At 46.8% G+C, this 18,829-nt stretch overlaps 1 protein-coding gene across 1 annotated transcript in view; it reads left to right on the top strand.

Annotated features, from left to right (window-relative positions):
- Positions 1 to 18,829, top strand: part of abcb8 (ATP-binding cassette, sub-family B (MDR/TAP), member 8) — a gene marked incomplete at its 5' end in the record, with an annotated part of 61,874 nt that overhangs the window by 17,360 nt on the left and 25,685 nt on the right. Inside the window, 2 exons of the mRNA XM_055633419.1 lie at positions 10,743 to 10,837; positions 17,751 to 17,856. Coding sequence (XP_055489394.1) covers positions 10,743 to 10,837; positions 17,751 to 17,856 — 201 coding nt within the window. The remainder of the gene's footprint in view (positions 1 to 10,742; positions 10,838 to 17,750; positions 17,857 to 18,829) is intronic.

The following is an 18,829-nucleotide window of genomic DNA, read 5'->3' on the forward strand; positions in this document are numbered from 1 at the left end:
TGAAATCATTGGACAAAGTTAGCATGGATTTACGAAAGGTAAATCATGTCTGACGAATCTTAGAGAATTTTTCGAGGATGTAACTAGTAGCGTGGATAGGGGAGAACCAGTGGATGTGGTGTATCTGGACTTCCAGAAGGCTTTCGACAAGGTCCCACATAAGAGATTAGTATACAAACTTAAAGTACACGGCATTGGGGGCTTAGTATTGATGTGGATAGAGAACTGGCTGGCAAACAGGAAGCAAAGAGTAGGAGTAAACGGGTCCTTTTCACAATGGCAGGCAGTGACTAGTGGGGTACCGCAAGGCTCAGTGCTGGGACCCCAGCTATTTACAATATATATTAATGATCTGGATGAGGGAATTGAAGGCAATATCTCCAAGTTTGCGGATTACACTAAGCTGGGGGGCAGTGTTAGCTGTGAGGAGGATGCTAGGAGACTGCAAGGTGACTTGGATAGGCTGGGTGAGTGGGCAAATGTTTGGCAGATGCAGTATAATGTGGATAAATGTGAGGTTATCCATTTTGGTGGCAAAAACAGGAAAGCAGACTATTATCTAAATGGTGGCCGACTAGGAAAAGGGGAGATGCAGCGAGACCTGGGTGTCATGGTACACCAGTCATTGAAAGTAGGCATGCAGGTGCAGCAGGCAGTGAAGAAAGCGAATGGTATGTTAGCTTTCATAGCAAAAGGATTTGAGTATAGGAGCAGGGAGGTTCTACTGCAGTTGTACAGGGTCTTGGTGAGACCACACCTGGAGTATTGCGTACAGTTTTGGTCTCCAAATCTGAGGAAGGACATTATTGCCATAGAGTGAGTGCAGAGAAGGTTCACCAGACTGATTCCTGGGATGTCAGGACTGTCTTATGAAGAAAGACTGGATAGACTTGGTTTATACTCTCTAGAATTTAGGAGGTTTGAGAGGGGATCTTATAAAAACTTACAAAATTCTTAAGGGGTTGGACAGGCTAGATGCAGGAAGATTGCTCCCGATGTTGGGGAAGTCCAGGACAAGGGATCACAGCTTAAGGATAAGGGGGAAATCCTTTAAAACTGAGATGAGAAGAACTTTTTTCACACAGAGAGTGGTGAGTCTCTGGAACTCTCTGCCGCAGAGGGTAGTCGAGGCCAGTTCATTGGCAATATTTAAGAGGGAGTTAGATGTGGCCCTTGTGGCTAAGGGGATCAGAGGGTATGGAGAGAAGGCAGGTACGGTATACTGAGTTGGATGATCAGCCATGATCATATTGAATGGCGGTGCAGGCTCGAAGGGCCGAATGGCCTACTCCTGCACCTAATTTCTATGTTTCTATGTCATGGTAATTTTTGGTCCTTCACAGAAAAACATGCTTGCATCAATCTGTAGTGTGCATGGTTAAGCATATATGTTACCATGGTCCAGGATTTTTTAATACAGGTTGATCATACGCTGAATAATTCAACCACATTTTTGTTTGGAAGTGGAAAGAACTAATAGAAATTGCATTAATTGCAATGTGTAAAAAGAGTTGAGACATTGTATTATAGTTTTGCTGCATGTCATTGTGGTATGCCTTGATTAGTGAATATGTTTAGTTGTAAGTTATTTGAAGCAGAAATAATATGTGAATGTAGACAAAAGTGCTGGGGAAACTCAGCAGATGCAGCAGCATCTATGGAGCGATGGAAATAGGCAACGTTTCGGGCCGAAACCCTTCTTAAGACTGATGGGTTTCGGATTGAAACGTTGTCTATTTCCTTCGCTCCATAGATGCTGCTGCACCTGCTGAGTTTCTCCAGCACTTTTGTCTACCTTCGATTTTCCAGCATTTCAGTTCCTTCTTGAACATAATATGTAAATGCTTCATTGAGCATATTTCCGACTGGTAACTACGCACTTCGTCCGAGCACATTATCGCACGCGTCATGCAAACCGTCTTAAATGACCACCTAAACTGTCATTTGGCAACATAAAAAGCTGTCAAGGTTGCCCGGCTGGCAACAGGGAAAAAAAGTTGTGAGAGCCCTGAGATATAATAAGAACATTTAAAAGATATTCGGACAGGTACATGGATAAGAAAAGTTGAGGGGAATATAAACCAAATGCAGGCCAATGGGACTGCCTTAGTTGGTACCTTTCTCGGCATGGACGTGGGCCGAGGGCCCTTTTCTGTGCAGTTTGACTGTCTGAATTGGCTTTCAGCACTGTACATCAATGATTTGGACAAGCGGATTGAAGGCTTTCTGGCCAAGTTTGCAGATGATACGAAAATAGGTGGAGGGGCAGGGAGTTTAGAGAAAGCAGGAACTCTGCAGAAGAACTTGGACAGGTTGGAAGAGTGAACAGAGAAGTGGCAGATGGAATATAGTGAAGCAAAGTGTGGAGTCATGCATTTTGGGAATAGGAATAAAGGCGTAGACTATTTTCTAAATGGGGTGAGAATCCAAAAATCAGAGGTGCAAAGGGACTAGGGAGTGTTGGTGCAGGATTCCCAAAAGGTTAATCTGCAAGTCGAATCGGTAGTAAAGAAAGCAAAATCAATGCTAGCAATTATTTCAAGAGGGCTTGTATACAAAAATAGGGATGTAATGTTGAGGCTCTATAAGGCACTTGTAAGGCCACATTTGGAATATTATGAGCAATTTTGGGCTCCATATCTGAGGATGTGCTGGTTCTGGAGAGGGTCCAGAGGAGGTTTACAAGAATTATCCCAGGAATGAAATGGTTAATCCATGATGAGCGTTTGCCGGCAATGGGCCTGTACTCGCTGGAGTTTAGAAGAATGACGGGGAACCTAATTGATACATGCAGAATAGTGAAAGGCTTGGATAGAGTGGATGTGGAGAAGATGTTTCCATTAGTGTAGAGTCCAGAACTAAAGATTATAGCTTCCGAATTAAAGGACATTCTTTTAAGAATGAGATGAGAAGACATTTCTTTAGTCAGATTGTGGTGAATCTTTGCACAGAAAGCTGTAGAGGCTAAATCAGTAGATAGTTTTAAAGCAGAGATAGATAGATTTTTGATTAGTACAGGTGTCAGAGGTTATGGGGAGAAGGCAGGAGAATGGGGTTAGGAGGGAGAGATAAAACAGCCATGTTTGAATGGCGGAGTGGATGTGATGGGCCGAATGTCCTAATTCTACTATTCCTTATGACCTTATGAGCACACATTGTTATCATTGTGTGTATCTTTAGCTGTTCCCCTAAACACAGTGCAGTCATAAACACTCCAAAATGTGTGAAGGATTAAAATAATTATGATTAAGATATTGCGGATTGTAACAAGACATTTAATTTATTGGTTCACAGCGTGTGGATGTTATTGATAATAACATCATTTATTTTTCAACCCTAACTGCCCAGAGCTGAGTCAACTACATTGGTGGGGCTTGAGCCACAAGAGGACAGACAGATTTCCATCCCTGAGAGACATTAGTCAACCAGATTTTTGTTTTGTGAGAATCTAGTGGTTTATTGGTTAGTTTAACATTGAGCTGCTTTCATTGCTCATATTTATTTTATTACTTGAAATAATTACTTACACTGGGAGTGGTTGTGAAAGAGTGTAGAGGGAGCATTCAACCGACTCTTAAACCCTTGTCTCACGGTGCGAGTTGACCTACGAGGTACCCCGAGTTTAAAACCAATTTAACTCGTGGTAACTACGTACAATTAACGTAGCGGGACTCGTGGACGCAACTTAGCGACTCGTGGCGCTAACGGCAGGTACCCGTGAAACTTGGAAAAATTCAAACATGTTTAAAGTTTTCCACGAGTAAAATGTACTGCTGAAGTTAAAAATTGAAACATTTAAACTCGTTTTAAGAACATAGCGTTTACCTTAGTGTCTCGTGAGTCTACCGTGTGAACTCTTTAACTCAGCGGGCAGGCAGCATAATATATATTCTGCACGTTAATTGACCTTTTTTCTCGGATGGTTTTCACAAGGTGTATTTAGTGGGTAGGACACATGCAGACACAAACACACATTTTCTTTGTGTTTCTTTGTGTGTCTTGTGTGGGGGGTGGTGTGGGGGGCGAGGGGGAAACCGTTTCAGCCGCCTCCTCCATGGAGAGGCGATTTCTTCCAGGTCGCCTCCCCCGTGGCCTAACAACGAGGATCGGGCGGCCTTTCCCGGAGACGCGCCCGGGGCTTCAGCGGCGGGTGCAGCGTGGACTCTCGGCGTGGAGCGGGTGAGCCCTCGCTGGGGCTCGCCGGGGGTGAGCGCTCCGTTTCGCTGGCTCGCGGCAGCCGGCAGCCTGAAGCCGCGGTCTGCAGAGTTTCAGCTGGCGTGGCGTCCGCAGCCTGGAATCCCTCGTGGGGAACCCGGGGGAAGAACGAGCTTCCACCGCCGGCCCGCGGCCAACTTCTACCACGGGCACGGTGGCGACTTACCATCAGGAGTGGGGTCCCTCGCCAGGGATCCCTGGAGAGGAGCTCCAGATCGCCAGCCCTGCAGTCTGCGGTGCTTCTGGCTGCGGCGTGAACTTTAAATCTTCGACCGCCGGCCCGCGTCCTACACCAACCTAAAGCTGTGGGGAAGAGCCGATCCTGGAGTGACTCTGGACTCTGGTCCTGACCACGGGGGGAAATGGAGGAGGACTGGCCAATTTTGTGCCTTCCACCACAGTGATGAATGCTGTGGTGGATGTTTGTGTTAAATTTTTATTGTGTATTCTGTGTTCTTTATCATTGTACCGCTACTGACAAATTAATTTCACTTGCATTTTATGTGCAATGTGACGAATAAAACTGATTGTATTGTATTGATTGTACATCAACTTCAAATGAACACGAGCGGCTTTCTTCAAATTTAAACAGGCCGTAAGATGGCTCACTCACAGCAACAAAAACACCAAGAACAAACACATATTGTGAAGACTGTACAGAAAGGGGACAGTTGTTTGCAGTTCGTGTCTCTTCCACTCTTCCCCCGAGGGGGTTGGGAGGATGGGATAGGGAGGAGGAGGGGGACAGGCTTGATTTAAGGAGGACAGGTTTGGAGTTTGTCAGCCGAGTCGCTTATCAGATTGCTGGCTATTTGTTTCGGCGTTCGAATAAGATCCCTTACTTCAAAAAACAGAGCAGGGATTGTGTCAAAGGCTGAGAATTTAAAATCTCATGGTGGAATCAAGGGATGCCTCCAGTAACAGCAAGCTCAGTCTGGAATGTTTCGACTTCAGTACTAATGCTGCACATTTATACTGCATTCATACGGTGCTTGCCTTCCATCAATTCTGAAGCTGATCACCACGATTGAGGACTTGCTGAAATGCCACAAGGTCTCTTTGTGTGCCACCCTGTTGTTGCAATGTTGTATGGAGAGCAAAAGCCGTTTAAAATGCCACATGCCAAGCCTTGAAGAAGTGCTGGCTGCTGGCTTTGTTTTAGACCCTAATGAAGCAGAGTGCTTGATGTTGACACCTGGGTCTGTAGCTTCTACTGCCTTCTATCCTTGGTGTGTGTACAGTACAAGTTTGAAGTCTTAAAGCTCTGGTTGTCAAGAGTTTTTTATTGTCAAATGTGTAGGGAGGAACTGCAAAATCTGGAGATAGACACAAAATGCTCAGCGGAACAGGCAGTATCTCTGGATTAGGAATGGGTGACGTTTCGGGTTGAGACCCTGCCTCAGCCCTTAATGTCAAATATCCCAAACAGAACAACACCATTCTTCTATATACATATATACACATACACACATACTAGTCCGGTACCAGGTGTTACGAGTGTAGAGAATTAAAGGAGTTTTATTGTAAAACAGCAGCCTGGAAGCAAGAACGAACGGGTAAGACTCCTTTAATTCGAAGCAGGATCATTTAAGATTTGCCATTCTATAACAACTAGCGTTGCCGGACCAACGGGTGTTTTAAATTAGTGCTCCATTACATATTGAATTCACTATTCTTTCTTTAAATGTTGCACAGAAGAATAACACATTTTGGGGTTAGAAGGAGCGTCAGACACAGACGCGCAGGAGAGTTTAGCTGAGCGGGAGGTTCACTCTTCGGCTTCATGGAGCCCAGGTTTGGCTGCAGAAAGCAGGAATCTCGGCTGACCCAAGCAGAATGAAGCAAAAGACAGACTCAAGTCTGCAGTTCCTTCCAACAGTAGTTTCCCAATTTGAGGAGGAAGCAGAAGAGCCGAAACCCTTTTTCCCCATACGCTGCCTGACCTACTGAATTCACCCCGTATGTCCTATTTCGTAATACAATTATTAATACTTGTTTTACAATTCCACTAATACGGGAGGAAGGCCATATGAAACAATGAGTTTGGGTCCGAAGTGGGAACTTATTTGAAACAACTCGGGAGAGGAACTTGGTAACTCAGGCGTGGAACTTGACACCTCGCGGAAATGAGAAGTAAACGGCAAACTTATACACACACGTGGGAACTCGGTTAAAATCTTGATCATACACCTGGAATCTCGTACACAACCACGAGTCTTTCACTCGGGGTACCCCGTGGGTCAGCTTGCACCGTGAGACAGGGCTTTAACCTCTGTATATTGTTTGTTTTTGCTTCAATAGGTAGGGGGCGCTGCAGTGGCAGCGCGTCAGTTTTTTTTTTCAACTTTTTTAATTTTTTAGTATGTTTTAAAGTATGTTTTTGATGTTTCTCGGTGTGTTTTGTGTGAGGGGTGGTGTGGGGGGGTAAGGGGGAAACCGTTTCGGCCGCCTCCTCCACGGAGAGGCGACTTTTTCCAGGTCACGTCCCCCGTGGCCTAACAGCAAGGATCGGCGCGGCCTTTCCCGGAGATGCGCCCGAGGCTTCAGCGGCGGGCGCAGCGTGGACACTCGGCGTGGAGCGGGTGATCCCTCGCTGGGGCTCGCTGGAGTGAAACGCTCCGTTTCGCTGGCCTGGAGCAGCCGGCAGCCTGAAGCCGCGGTCTGCACAGCTCCAGCTGGCGCGGCATCTACAGCCCGGGATCCCTCGTGGGGGACCCGGGGGAAGAAGAAGCCATCACTGCCGGCCCGCGGCCAACTTCTACCGCGGGTGCGGCATGGACTTACCATCACCCCTGGAAGGGAGCTTCGACCACCGGCCCTGCGGTCTGCGGTGCTTCTGGCTGCGGCGCGGCGGGAACCTTAAATCTTCGACCACCGGCCTGCGGCCTACACCAGCCTGAAGCCGCGGTCTCCGGTGGGGAAGAGCCGATCCTGGACTTACCTTGCCTTTGACTTTGTCCCTTACCATCTGGACGCCCGCAGCAATGGCTGCGGAGGGTGGAGGTCCCGACCACGGGGGAAAATGGAGGAGGTCTGGCCAAGTTCTGTACCTTCCACCACAGTGATGAATGCTGTGGTGGATGTTTGTGTTACATTTTTATTGTGGTTGTGTGTTCTTTATTATTGTACTGCTGCTGACAACCCAAAATTCCACCGACCCTGGTTGTGTGGCAATAAATTCCATCAATTCAATTCAATAAAGTTATTTTAAGACAATTACCAAATCTTCAATGATAATGGTATAATTATCCAGAACTCCAGCCAACTGGCTCCTGAAAGCCTCTGGAATGCCAGTGGACTCTGTGCTGCCTCCACAGGGATGTGCGGGCACAGGTGTGTCTGTGGAAGCAGGGCAGGTGATGGGCACAGACTGACCTCTCTGGTGACCAGTGAATAGCCAGTCTAGCCAGCCATCTCTGCCAAACCCAACCCTTCCACATCGGATACCCAACCATCAGAAGGAAGGTGCAGAAGCAGGTGCAAGCCACCTATTTTTTCCTCACCTGAGATGCTGCCTGACCCACTGAGTTAATCCAGCATTTTGTGTCTATCTTCGGTGTGGGCTTGAGTTATAGGGAGAGGCTGGATAGGCTTAGACTTTTTTTTGGTGCATAGGAAGCTGAGTGGTGATCTTATTGGGGTGCACAAGATCATGAGGGGCATGAATAAAGTGAATGCTCACAGTCTTTTTCCCAGGGTAGAGGATTCAAAAACTAGAGGGCACAGGGGTAAGGTGAGAGGGGAGAGATTTACGAGGGACCTCAGTGGTAACTTTTTTACTCAGAGGGTAATCCATATCTGGAACGAGCTGATAGAGGAAGCTATAGAGGCAGATACAATAGTGACTTTTAAAATAACTTTACACAGATATATGGATAGGAAGGGTTTACAGGAATATGACCAAACGCAATGGTCAATGAACAATGGTTTGTTAATATGTGTACAGTCCTACAGTGAAATTCTTTTTTCGCATACAGCTCAGTTAAGTATTGCCATACCTAAGCACAATCAAGGCAAACAGCACTTATGGATAGATATATCGATAGGAAGGCTTTAGAGGGATATGGGCTAAATGCAGGAAAATGGGACGTCCAATATACCATCTTGGCCAGCATGGACAAGGTTGGCCGAAGCTCTGTGGCTCTATAATTTTATGCATAGCCACCAATCTTTGGTATTAATTACGATTTCACCTATTGTGAGATAAATTGCCCTTCCTCTTTTACACCAGCAGAGGTTGCTGAAACTCTTTCTCTCTGCCTCCAACACCACTTACACCACAGCAGACTGCACACCGATTCTTTCCTATTAACAGTCATCCACGGACGAGCACCAGGCCACTATCTCTAGCACCATCACTGACTTCAACAACTCCGGCTCCCTGCCCCCCCAAGCCTCCAACCTCATCATTCCCCAGCCCTGCACGGCCCGATTTTACCTTCTCCCCAAAATCCACAAACCTGACTGTCCTGGTAGACCCATTGTCTGCCTGTTCGTGCCCTACCGAACTTATTTCCACATACCTCGACTCCATCCTATCCCCCTGGTTAAATCCCTCCCGACCTATGTTCAAGACACCTCAGACACTCTCCGTCGTCTCCAGGCATTCCATTCTCTAGGCCCCCATCCCCTCATCTTCACCATGGACGTCCAGTCACTCTACACCTCCATCCCCCACCAGGATGGTCTCAAAGCCCTCCGGTTCTTCCTCGACCGGAGAACCAACCAATACCCTCCACTGATACTCTCCTCCGCCTAGCGGAGTTGGTCCTTACCCTCAATAACTTTTCGTTTGGCTCCTCCCATTTCCTCCAAACACAAGGCGTAGCTATCGGCACGTGCATGGCCTCAGCTATGCCTGCCTCTTTGTAGGGTACGACGTACAATCCTTGTTCGGGGCGTACAAGGGCCCCATCCCCGACCTCTACCTCCGCTACATCGATGATTGCATTGGTGCTACCTCCTGCACCCACACACAACTCATTAACTTCATCAACTTCGCCACTAACTTCCATCTGGCACTCAAATACACCTAGACCATTTCCGACACTTCCCTACCATTTCTTGACCTCACTATCTCCATCGCAGGTGATAGACTTTTGACTGACATCCACTATAAACCCACTGACTCCCATGGCTATCTAGACTACACTTCTTCCCACCCTGCTTCCTGTAAGGACTCCATCCCCTACTCCCAATTCCTCCGTCTACGCTGCATCTGCTCCCAAGATGATGTGTTCCACACCAGGGCATCGGAAATGTCCTCATTCTTCAGGGAACGGGGGTTCCCCTCCCCTACCATGGATGAGGTTCTCACCAGGGTCTCTTCAATACCCTGCAACACTGCTCTCTCTCCCCATCCCCCCACTCGGAACAAGGGCAGAGTCCACCTAGTCCTCACCTTTCACCCCACCAGCCGTCACATACAACAAATAGTCCTCCATCATTTTCGCCACCACCTACGTGACCCCACCACTCGCTACATCTTCCCATCTCCCCCCCTGCTGCTTTCCGCAAAGACCGCTCCCTCCATAACTCCCTGGTCAATTCTTCCCTTCCCACCCACACCACCCCTTCCCCGGGCACTTTCTTTCCCTTGCAACCGCAAAAGAAGCTACACTTGTCGCTTTATCTCCCCCCTCAACTCCATTCAATGACTCAAGCAGTCGTTCAAGGTGCGACAGAGGTTCACCTGCACCTCCTCCAACCTCATCTAATGCATCCGCTGCTCTAGATGTCAGCTGATCTACATCGGTGAGACCAAGCGTAGGCTTGGCGATCGTTTCGCCGAACACTTCCGCTCGGTCCACAATAACCAACCTGATCTCCCTGTGGCTCAGCACTTCAACTCCCCCTCCCATTCCAAATCCGACCTTTCTGTCCTGGGCTTCCTCCATTGCCAGAGTGAGCACCACCGGAAACTGGTGGTGCAGCACCTCATATTCCCCTTGGGTAGTTTGCACCCCAGCGGCCTGAACATTGACTTCTCCAATTTCCGGTAGCCCTTGCTGTCTCCTCCCCTTCTCAGCTCTCCCTCAGCCCTCTGGCTCCTCCTCTTCCTTTCTTCTTTCCCCCGCCCCCCCCCCCACCCTGCATCAGTCTGAAGAAGGGTTTCGGCCCGAAACGTTGCCTATTTCCCTCTCTCCATAGATGCTGCCGCACCCGCTGAGTTTCTCCAGCATTTTTGTCTACCTTCGATTTTCCAGCATCTGCATCCTTCTTGAACATCCACTTTTTTACCCTCTCTGTCGGCAACCGTTGATGGGAAATGGCTCAGCCGCACAGACTGTACCCAGATTACAGAACGATGCTTCCAATCAAGCAGTGGCCCTGTTCTTTGTTCCCTTATGGTTTTTATTTCACCGGGCGCAGTTTTATTCTATTCTAAACCACGCTGTCCTTCCCCTGTGACGGTGTGGTGGGATGGTGTCGAGAGAGATATACTTCTCTAATATTTCTTAAAAAGCAGTTTCCTGTACTTGCTGGAGATCAGTTTTTGACCAGTCTTTTTCTCCTTCCGTTATTAGGGAATCCTGAGCTGCTTATACATCACCCTCTTATCCAGAATTGGGGAGAGAATCGCTGCGGCCATGAGGAAAGAGTTATTTGCATCCCTCATCAGGTCAGAAGTGTTTAGCTTTATAAATCATGTCTCTGTTTTGTTTGAAATTGGTGGTAGATTTGCTCTGTGAAGGTATGAAGAGGTCACTCACACTTGCTGTTGTGATGGAGGAAGCCTGACTGCTCACTCGGCAGTCAGCCATTCCTTGTTTTTGTTTGGAGATACAACAAGGAAACGGACCCTTCAGCCCATCACGGCCAATCCAACCATCAAACACCCATTCACATCGTCTTATCTTACTTTCGCATCCTCTCCCTACATATTGAGGGCAACTCTTCCCGAAGCCAATCAACCTACAAACCCGCACATCTTCGAGACGTGGGAGTAAACCGGAGACCCAGGAGGAAACTCCATCCAGGCACTGGGAGAACATGCAAACTCCACCCAGCCAACACCTGAGGTCAGGATCGAACCCGGTTCTCTGGTGTTGTGAGGCAGTGGCTCTTGCACCCTCTTCTCCAAGTCATCCACAGTGAGCAGAACTAACAAAAAGTGACTGTTAAAGAAGAATTCATGCTGTGAAGTCAATCCAAATATTTTGCCTAAATTCATTTTTAATGGCATACTAATCCACATTCAAAGCCTAATAACCCATATAAAGGTGAATTGAACTGTGTGTAAGCCTATCCCCTCACAATAGACATTTCAAATTCCTATTGTTTTTAATTAATATGTTTAGTTTTATTTTTGCTACCAACATAATTTTGTATAATTGAGCATGAAAACTGGCCCTCTGCCAAACTGGTCCATGCTGACCAAAATGTCCCGTCTGCAAGTTAGTCTCATTTTTTCAAACCTGGCCCATATCCCTCTAACCCTTTACTCTTCGTGTATCTGTCCAAATATCATTTAAACGTTGTTATAGTACCTGCCTCCACTGTAAACCACTGACTCCCATGGCTATCTGGACTACACTTCTTCCCACCTTGCTTCCTGTAAGGACTCCATCCCCTACTCCCAATTCCTCCGTCTACGCCGCATCTGCTCCCAGGATGAGGCGTTCTACACCAGGGCATCTGAAATGTCCTCATTCTTCAGGGAACGGGGGTTCCCCTCCCCCACCATAGATGAGGCTCGCACCAGGGTCTCTTCCATACCCCGTAACATTGCTCTCTCTCCCCATCCCCCCCACTCGTAACAAGGGAAGAGTTACCCTAGTCCTCACCTTGCACCCCACCAGCCGTCACATACAACAAATAATCCTCCGTCAGTTTCGCCACCTCCAACGTGACCCCACCACTCGCCACATCTTCCCATCTCCCCCCATGTCGGCTTTCCGCAAAGACCGCTCACTCCGTAACTCCCTTGTCAATTCTTCCCTTCCCTCCCGTACCACCCCCTCCCCGGGCACTTTCCCTTGCAACCACAAGAGATGCTACACTTGTCGCTTTACCTCCCCCCTCGACTCCATTCAAGCACCCAAGCAGTCGTTCCAGGTGCGACAGAGGTTCACCTGCATCTCCTCCAACCTCATCTATTGCATCCGCTGCTCTAGATGTCAGCTGATCTATATCGGTTAGGGTTAGGGTTAAGGTTAGGCTTGACGATCATTTCGCCGAACACCTCCTCTCGGTCCGCATTAACCAACCTGACCTCCCGGTGGCTCAGCACTTCAACTCCCCCTTCCATTCCATATCCGACCTCTCTGTCCTGGGTCTCCTCCATGGCCAGAGCGAGCAGCACCGGAAATTGAAGGAACAGCACCTTGGGGAGTTTGCATCCTGGGAGTATGAACATTGAATTCTCCCTATTTTGTTAGCCCTTGCTGTCTCCTGCCCTGCCTATCTCTCCCTCAGCCCTCGGGCTCCTCCTCCTCCTTTTTCCTTTCTTCTCCCCCCCCCCCCACCCCCCCCCCCCATCAGTCTGAAGAAGGGTTGCGGCCCAAAACGTTGCCTATTTCCTTCGCTCCATAGATGCTGCTGCACCCACTGAGTTTCTCCAGCATTTTTGTGTACCTTCGATTTTCCAGCATCTGCAGTTCCTTCTTAAACACATAGCTGCTCTGACAGCTCGTTCCATTTACCCGCTACCCTCTCTGTATGAAAAGGTTGCCCTCGGGTGTCCATTAAATCTCACCATAAACCTAATGTTCTCTGGTTCTTAATTCCCCTGCTCTGGGTGAAAGACTGTGCATTTACCCAAGCGATACCCCTCATGATTGTATACTCCTCTTTAAGATCACCCCTCATCCGTCTGCCCTCAAGTGCTGGCAACACTCAGAAATTGTCTTTACATTCTTTCCAGTTTAATGGCATCTTTCCTATGCATCATCAAATGTCTTGTAGCGGCAGATTTTTCATATCTTTCAGGTAATTAGCACCCTAGCCGCTAATTGGAGGAGAATGGATAAGGGGAATAACTTCGGTACGCATGCAAGCTGCCTCAGAGACCTTCAGGGCTTCTCCATTCATAAAGCTTCAGCACACAGTCTTTTAATGAATATTTTCTTTATTGTAGATAGAAAACAGTAAGATACATCCATGGTTTTTCCGACTTGTTACGGCAATCTTCTTCGAACTCCAGCTCATTACACAGATATTAGAAAGCTCCTCGTGTCTCTGTAACAATGACATGTAATGATTAACCTTCTCCATCGTCTCTCCAAAACGAATCTAAAAACTAAACTTCTGCGCAAGCAGTTAAGCTGCAAACACACCCAAAGACACGTCATAAATCCCACGCACATTATAACGGGCAGTCTAAAATTTAAAGGCACATGCCATCCACAATGACATGCAAAACAGGCCAAATGGCCACTACATATCTTGTAAAATATTTAATGAGTGAAGAAACTAATTAGAGTTATTTCTTTTTAGTTTAGTATCAGAGAATTTTCACCATGATTGACAGTTCAGCCAAATAGATGACAGCTACTGGTGTGTGTATTCAGGGATATTTTGGATCGGAGGCTCATAAAGGGAAAAGATACATCTCGGGGACTGGTGCGCCATTCCAACAGTATCACATGGCCAATGACCACAAAATTCAATCCATTAAGATAAAACTGTGCCTGTAGTTGCCTGCCACCTGCACAGATCCAAATGAGAACAAAAGATGAGCGGAGGCCTAATTGGGGTGAAAAAGTTATGACTAGATGCAGGAGACTGCAGGTGCTGGAATCTGAAACCAAAAACAAACTGCGGGAGGATCTCAGTGGGTCAAGAGTTAGGTGGAGAATCAAGAGCGTTTTATTGTCATAGGTCCAGAAGCAGCACAGCACGTATTTTTGTGGCAGATTACTATATCATTTAAGGAATTGCTCCCTCTAGCCACTAGGAGAAGACATAGGGTAAGGAGATAGTGTCGTTTTATGCATGGGAGCTCTCCACGAGACATTCAAAGCCGTCGAAAAATAAATCTTCCCAAACACGGTCTCTTGATTAATAGTTTCTTTATTGTCGAAGTAAAACAGTAAGATATTCATCCAAACTCCTTCTTGTTAGGTACATTTTAGTGCTACTCGTAGTCAAAACTCCAGCATATGGCCCCGACATGTTAGAAAACTTCTCTCCATGTTAGAAAGCTCCAAATGGTCGAAAGATTTGTCTTCTCACCATGTTTCCTCCGAACTAACTTAAATAACTACAAGCCTCTGCCCAACAATCCTAGCAGCAAACGTGCCTCGACTACGTAATAAATCACACCCACATAATTACAGGCAGACAAAGTTTAAAGGCAAATGCCATCATTTATGACACACAAAATTAAGCCAAATGGCCACTACAGGTATGTAAACATAGCACTTCATAAAACCCATAATAAGCAACTGTGAAAAGGTTACCCTTCAGGTTCCTATTAAATGTTTCCCCTCTTACGTTAAACCTATGTTCTCAGGTTCTTGATTCCCCTTTTCTGGTCAAGAGACTCTATGCATCTACTCGATCTTTTCCTCTCATGATTTTGTACACCTCTAATAGAATGTAGAGGGGGATGGGGGTTTAAGTGTTAATGTGTACGTGACTGGGGGGTGGATGGCAAAATGTGTTGCGACAGATTGCATGTTGCGCGCGGTGAGGCTGCTTTACTTGCAGAATTGCAAAGGGTGTTGTGACTGTAAAAGGAAGAGGCCCGATACCAAGTAGAACCGCAGAGTCTAGAACAAGTCAGTTGTAGATACAATAAGAACCGGTGCAGGAATGTGCTGACTGTGTGATTAACTGGATCCGTGACTACTCATGTGTAAATATACTGCCTGTGCACAATATAATTGAGTGGGACCACGAGGAGCTGGCAAGTATGTGACCATACTTACAGTGATTCTCCCACTCCCGCTAGCGTAATAAAATTGTGTCCTTACTATGAGCTTCGGTGTCTGACCGTATTTATTATTCCAGAGCGTGGGCGAGCTTTAACAAGATCAGCCCTCATCCTCCTGCACTCCAAAGAATAGAGTCTGAGCCTGCTCAAACTGTCTCTATAGCTCAGGCGCTCGAGTCCTGGCAACATCCTGGTAAATAAACAAACTGACAAATAAACAAAGAATAATAGTGCAAGTTAAAAAAAAAATAATGCCCCCAAGTCTATCCAGTTCAGAGCCTATTTGGAGGTTGGAGTGTTTAATAGACTGATGGTTGTAGGGAAGAAGCTGCTCGATTCTGATTTTTTAAGATTTTCTCTTTGAATAAAATGAGAGTGTTGCTAATGGGTCTTGGATGATGCTGATACGGGTAGTGTGTAATGTGGGTCTTGAATGATGATATTAGAATCATAGCTCTTTATAGTATGGATATATCATCATTTGAGGCAGCGTCTCTTGTAGATCCGTTCAATGGCGGTGAGGTCTGTACCCATGACGGACTGGGCTGTGGATGCAGAGGGGTGAGAGGTGGGTTGGTAAATAGGGAACATCTGTTTCAGTAAGCGGAAGAGTCCTAGGGTCAAACAGCACAGACAACGTGCCCTTCTGACCAACCTCTGACCAAGATGCCCAATCCAAGCAACCCCATTTGCCAGTGGTTGACCCATATCCCACTAAATCTTTCCTATCCATAAACATGAGTCAAAAACAGGGGGCATGGATTGGCAGAGGAACCAGTAGAGAGATGAAGGGAAGCCTTTGCACCCACGAGGGTAACGAGACAGAATCCTTCATCATATTTAGATAATATTGGGATGTGAATTTGAAGGGCTGTGATCAGCAGAGCTGTGGGACAAGTGCTGGATTTCTTTTAACGGAAGGGACACTGTGGAGTTTTGTGTTGTAAATAATCTGTGATTCTATTCACTGGGTTATTTAATCCACAAATTGGTCAGTGCTGAAGCTGGATGTCTGAACACCGGATTTGTTTATGGAAAGCTCACTAAGGAGCTGGTAGATATTCTGGGCTGAGAATTGCTCCATGCTCCATCCAAGGAACATGTGTGTCACCTTAACAATGTCAATGTAAGAAACATGGAGAATGCAGATGCTGGAATCCTGAGCTGAAAACAAAATGCTGGTAGCAAGCCAGGCACTATCTGTCGAGAGAATGGAAGATCCCGTTTTAGATCAGGATCTTTCTTCAGACTGATGGAGTGGGGGTGGGGGGGGGGGGGGGGAAGCTGCAAAAGAGAGGTGGGGTTGGGGCTAAGTCAGGCAAGTGACAGGTGGATACCAGTGGGAAGGGGAGTGATTGGCTGGTGAGTAGAGTAAGTGACAAAGACAAGAGGTGGAAAGAAGTCAAAAGGGTGTCAATTAAGGGATGTGAAATGATTAAGCCACCTTTCCTGCTCCTGATACCTCATTGTGCCAATATGAATAACATGTATAGATTAAAAAAAAGACAAAGAACTGGAGTGACTCAACGTTTCTGGAGTACATCGATAGGCGGCGTTTTGGGTCGGGACTCTTCTTCAGACTGATTGTGTGGTGGGTGGGGGAGAAAGCTGGAAGAGGTAGGGGTGTGACAAAGCTTAGCAAGTGCTGGGTGGCTACAGGTGAAGGGGGCTTTGATTTGAAAATAGATGGACAAAGGTCAAAGATGAAAACACAAAAAGCAGTGCAATAAAGCCACACGCAAGCTGGACTAACAGCACCTCATATTCCGCTTGGATAGCTTATAACACGAAAGTTATGAACATTTGAATTCTCCAAATTTGCACTACTAACTCTACTAACTACTTCTCCCCTACTCTCTTCTATGTGCACATCTATACGCGCATCCATTTGTGGACGTGTCCAACCATCTGCCACTCAAAGCCCACCTCACCTGTATCCACCTATCACTTGCCAGGCTTTATCCCGCCCCCACCTCTCTTCTAGCATTTGCACCCTTACTGCAATCAGTTTGAAGAAGTTTAAAGCCTCCCCCCCACCCCAACACCCACTGTCTCCATTTACCTTTCCACCAGGTCTCATCCCAGTTCAATTGGTGTCTGTCCTGTTGTGCAGCTCCTTCCTGCCCCAGAATTAGAACAAATTTCACAAGAGATTAAAAGCTAATTGGCTGGATATGTCAACATTGTCTCAATCTCCACAGATACTGTCTGACCAGCTGAGTATTTTCAAGATTTTCTTCAAATGTGGTTGATTGTCGTAGATTAGTCTGGAGAGGAGGTTGTGAGGGTTCCGTGTAGGCTGCCACTTCACGCACTCGGGTTTAAAGCTGATCGGGGTGTCTAGGCATTACTGAATAAGCTTTACTGAATAGATGCCTTTAAAGATTACATCGGTTTGACACAAAGTCTGGAGTAACTCAGTGGGTCAGGTAGCATAGCTGGAGAATATGGATAGGTGACATGTCGGGTTGGGAACCTTCTCCAGACTGGTCCTGACCTGAAACGTCACCCACCATGTTCTCCAACGATGCTGCCTGACCTGCTGAGTTACTCCAGCACGTTGTGCCTTTTTTTGTAAAGCAGCATCTGCAGTTCCTTGTGTGTGTCTCTGTCTTGCATCAGTTTGTGCTTTGTTTCTTTCTCTAACATGTGGCAGGCAGGACGTGGCGTTTTACGATGCCACGCGGACAGGTCACCTGGTGAGCCGCCTAACCAGTGACATCCAGGAGTTTAAATCCTCCTTCAAGTTGGTGATTTCTCAGGTGAGGTTACTTGGATCTGGGATTTAACAATGCCATGAATCACAAGCATAGAAACAAGATGCAGGAGTAGGCCATTCCGCCCTTCGAGCCAGCACTGCCATTCAATATTATCATGGCTGAATTAACTTCCTTACATCATCCATAAAGTCATAGGAGGCTGAGGTGTGACCTTAATGAGGTGTACAAGATTATGAGAAGCATGGATAAAGTGAACCTTCACAGTTTTTTTCACAGGAGAGGATTCTAAAACTAGAGGCCATAGGTTTAAGGTGAGAGATTTAAGAGAGATCTCAGAGGTAAATTTTCCACTCTGAGATGTCCGTATCTGCAATTAGCTGCCAGAGGAAGTTATAGAACCAGGTACAATAGGACTTTTAAGATAGTCACAAAATGTTGGGAGTAACTCAGCAGGTCTGACAGCATCTATAGAGAAAGGAATAGGTGATGTTTTGGGTCAAGTCCTTTCTTCAGACTGAGAGTCGGGGGAGATGTAAACTAGAGGTAATTGTACAGATAAATGGACAGGAAGGATTCGAGAATCAGTCCATGAGTGTTTAATTATCGTCTGCACCGTCAACGGAACAGTTACATTCTTACTTGCAGCAGCACAACAGGCCTTCAGACACAGTACCCACAGATAACTTAACACAAAAAATCATTAAATTATGAACCCCAAAGCCCTTAGAGCAACCAAGGGTTCATACATCAGCATATAATCCTCCGACATTTTCGCCACCTCCAACGCCCAATACTGACCATATCTTCCCATCTCCTCCCCTTTCTGCTTTCCGCATAGACCGTTCCCTCCGCAACTCCGTGGTCAACTCGTTCCTTCCCACCCAAACCACCCCCTCCCCAGGTACTTTCCCCTGCAACCGCAGGAGATGCAACACCTGTCGCTTTACTTCCCCCCTCGACTCCGTCCAAGGACCCCGACCATCTTTTCAGGGAAGGCAGAGGTTCACTTGCACCT

This window comes from Leucoraja erinacea, chromosome 4 (assembly GCF_028641065.1).
Source record: "Leucoraja erinacea ecotype New England chromosome 4, Leri_hhj_1, whole genome shotgun sequence".
Taxonomy (NCBI): Eukaryota; Metazoa; Chordata; class Chondrichthyes; order Rajiformes; family Rajidae; genus Leucoraja; species Leucoraja erinaceus.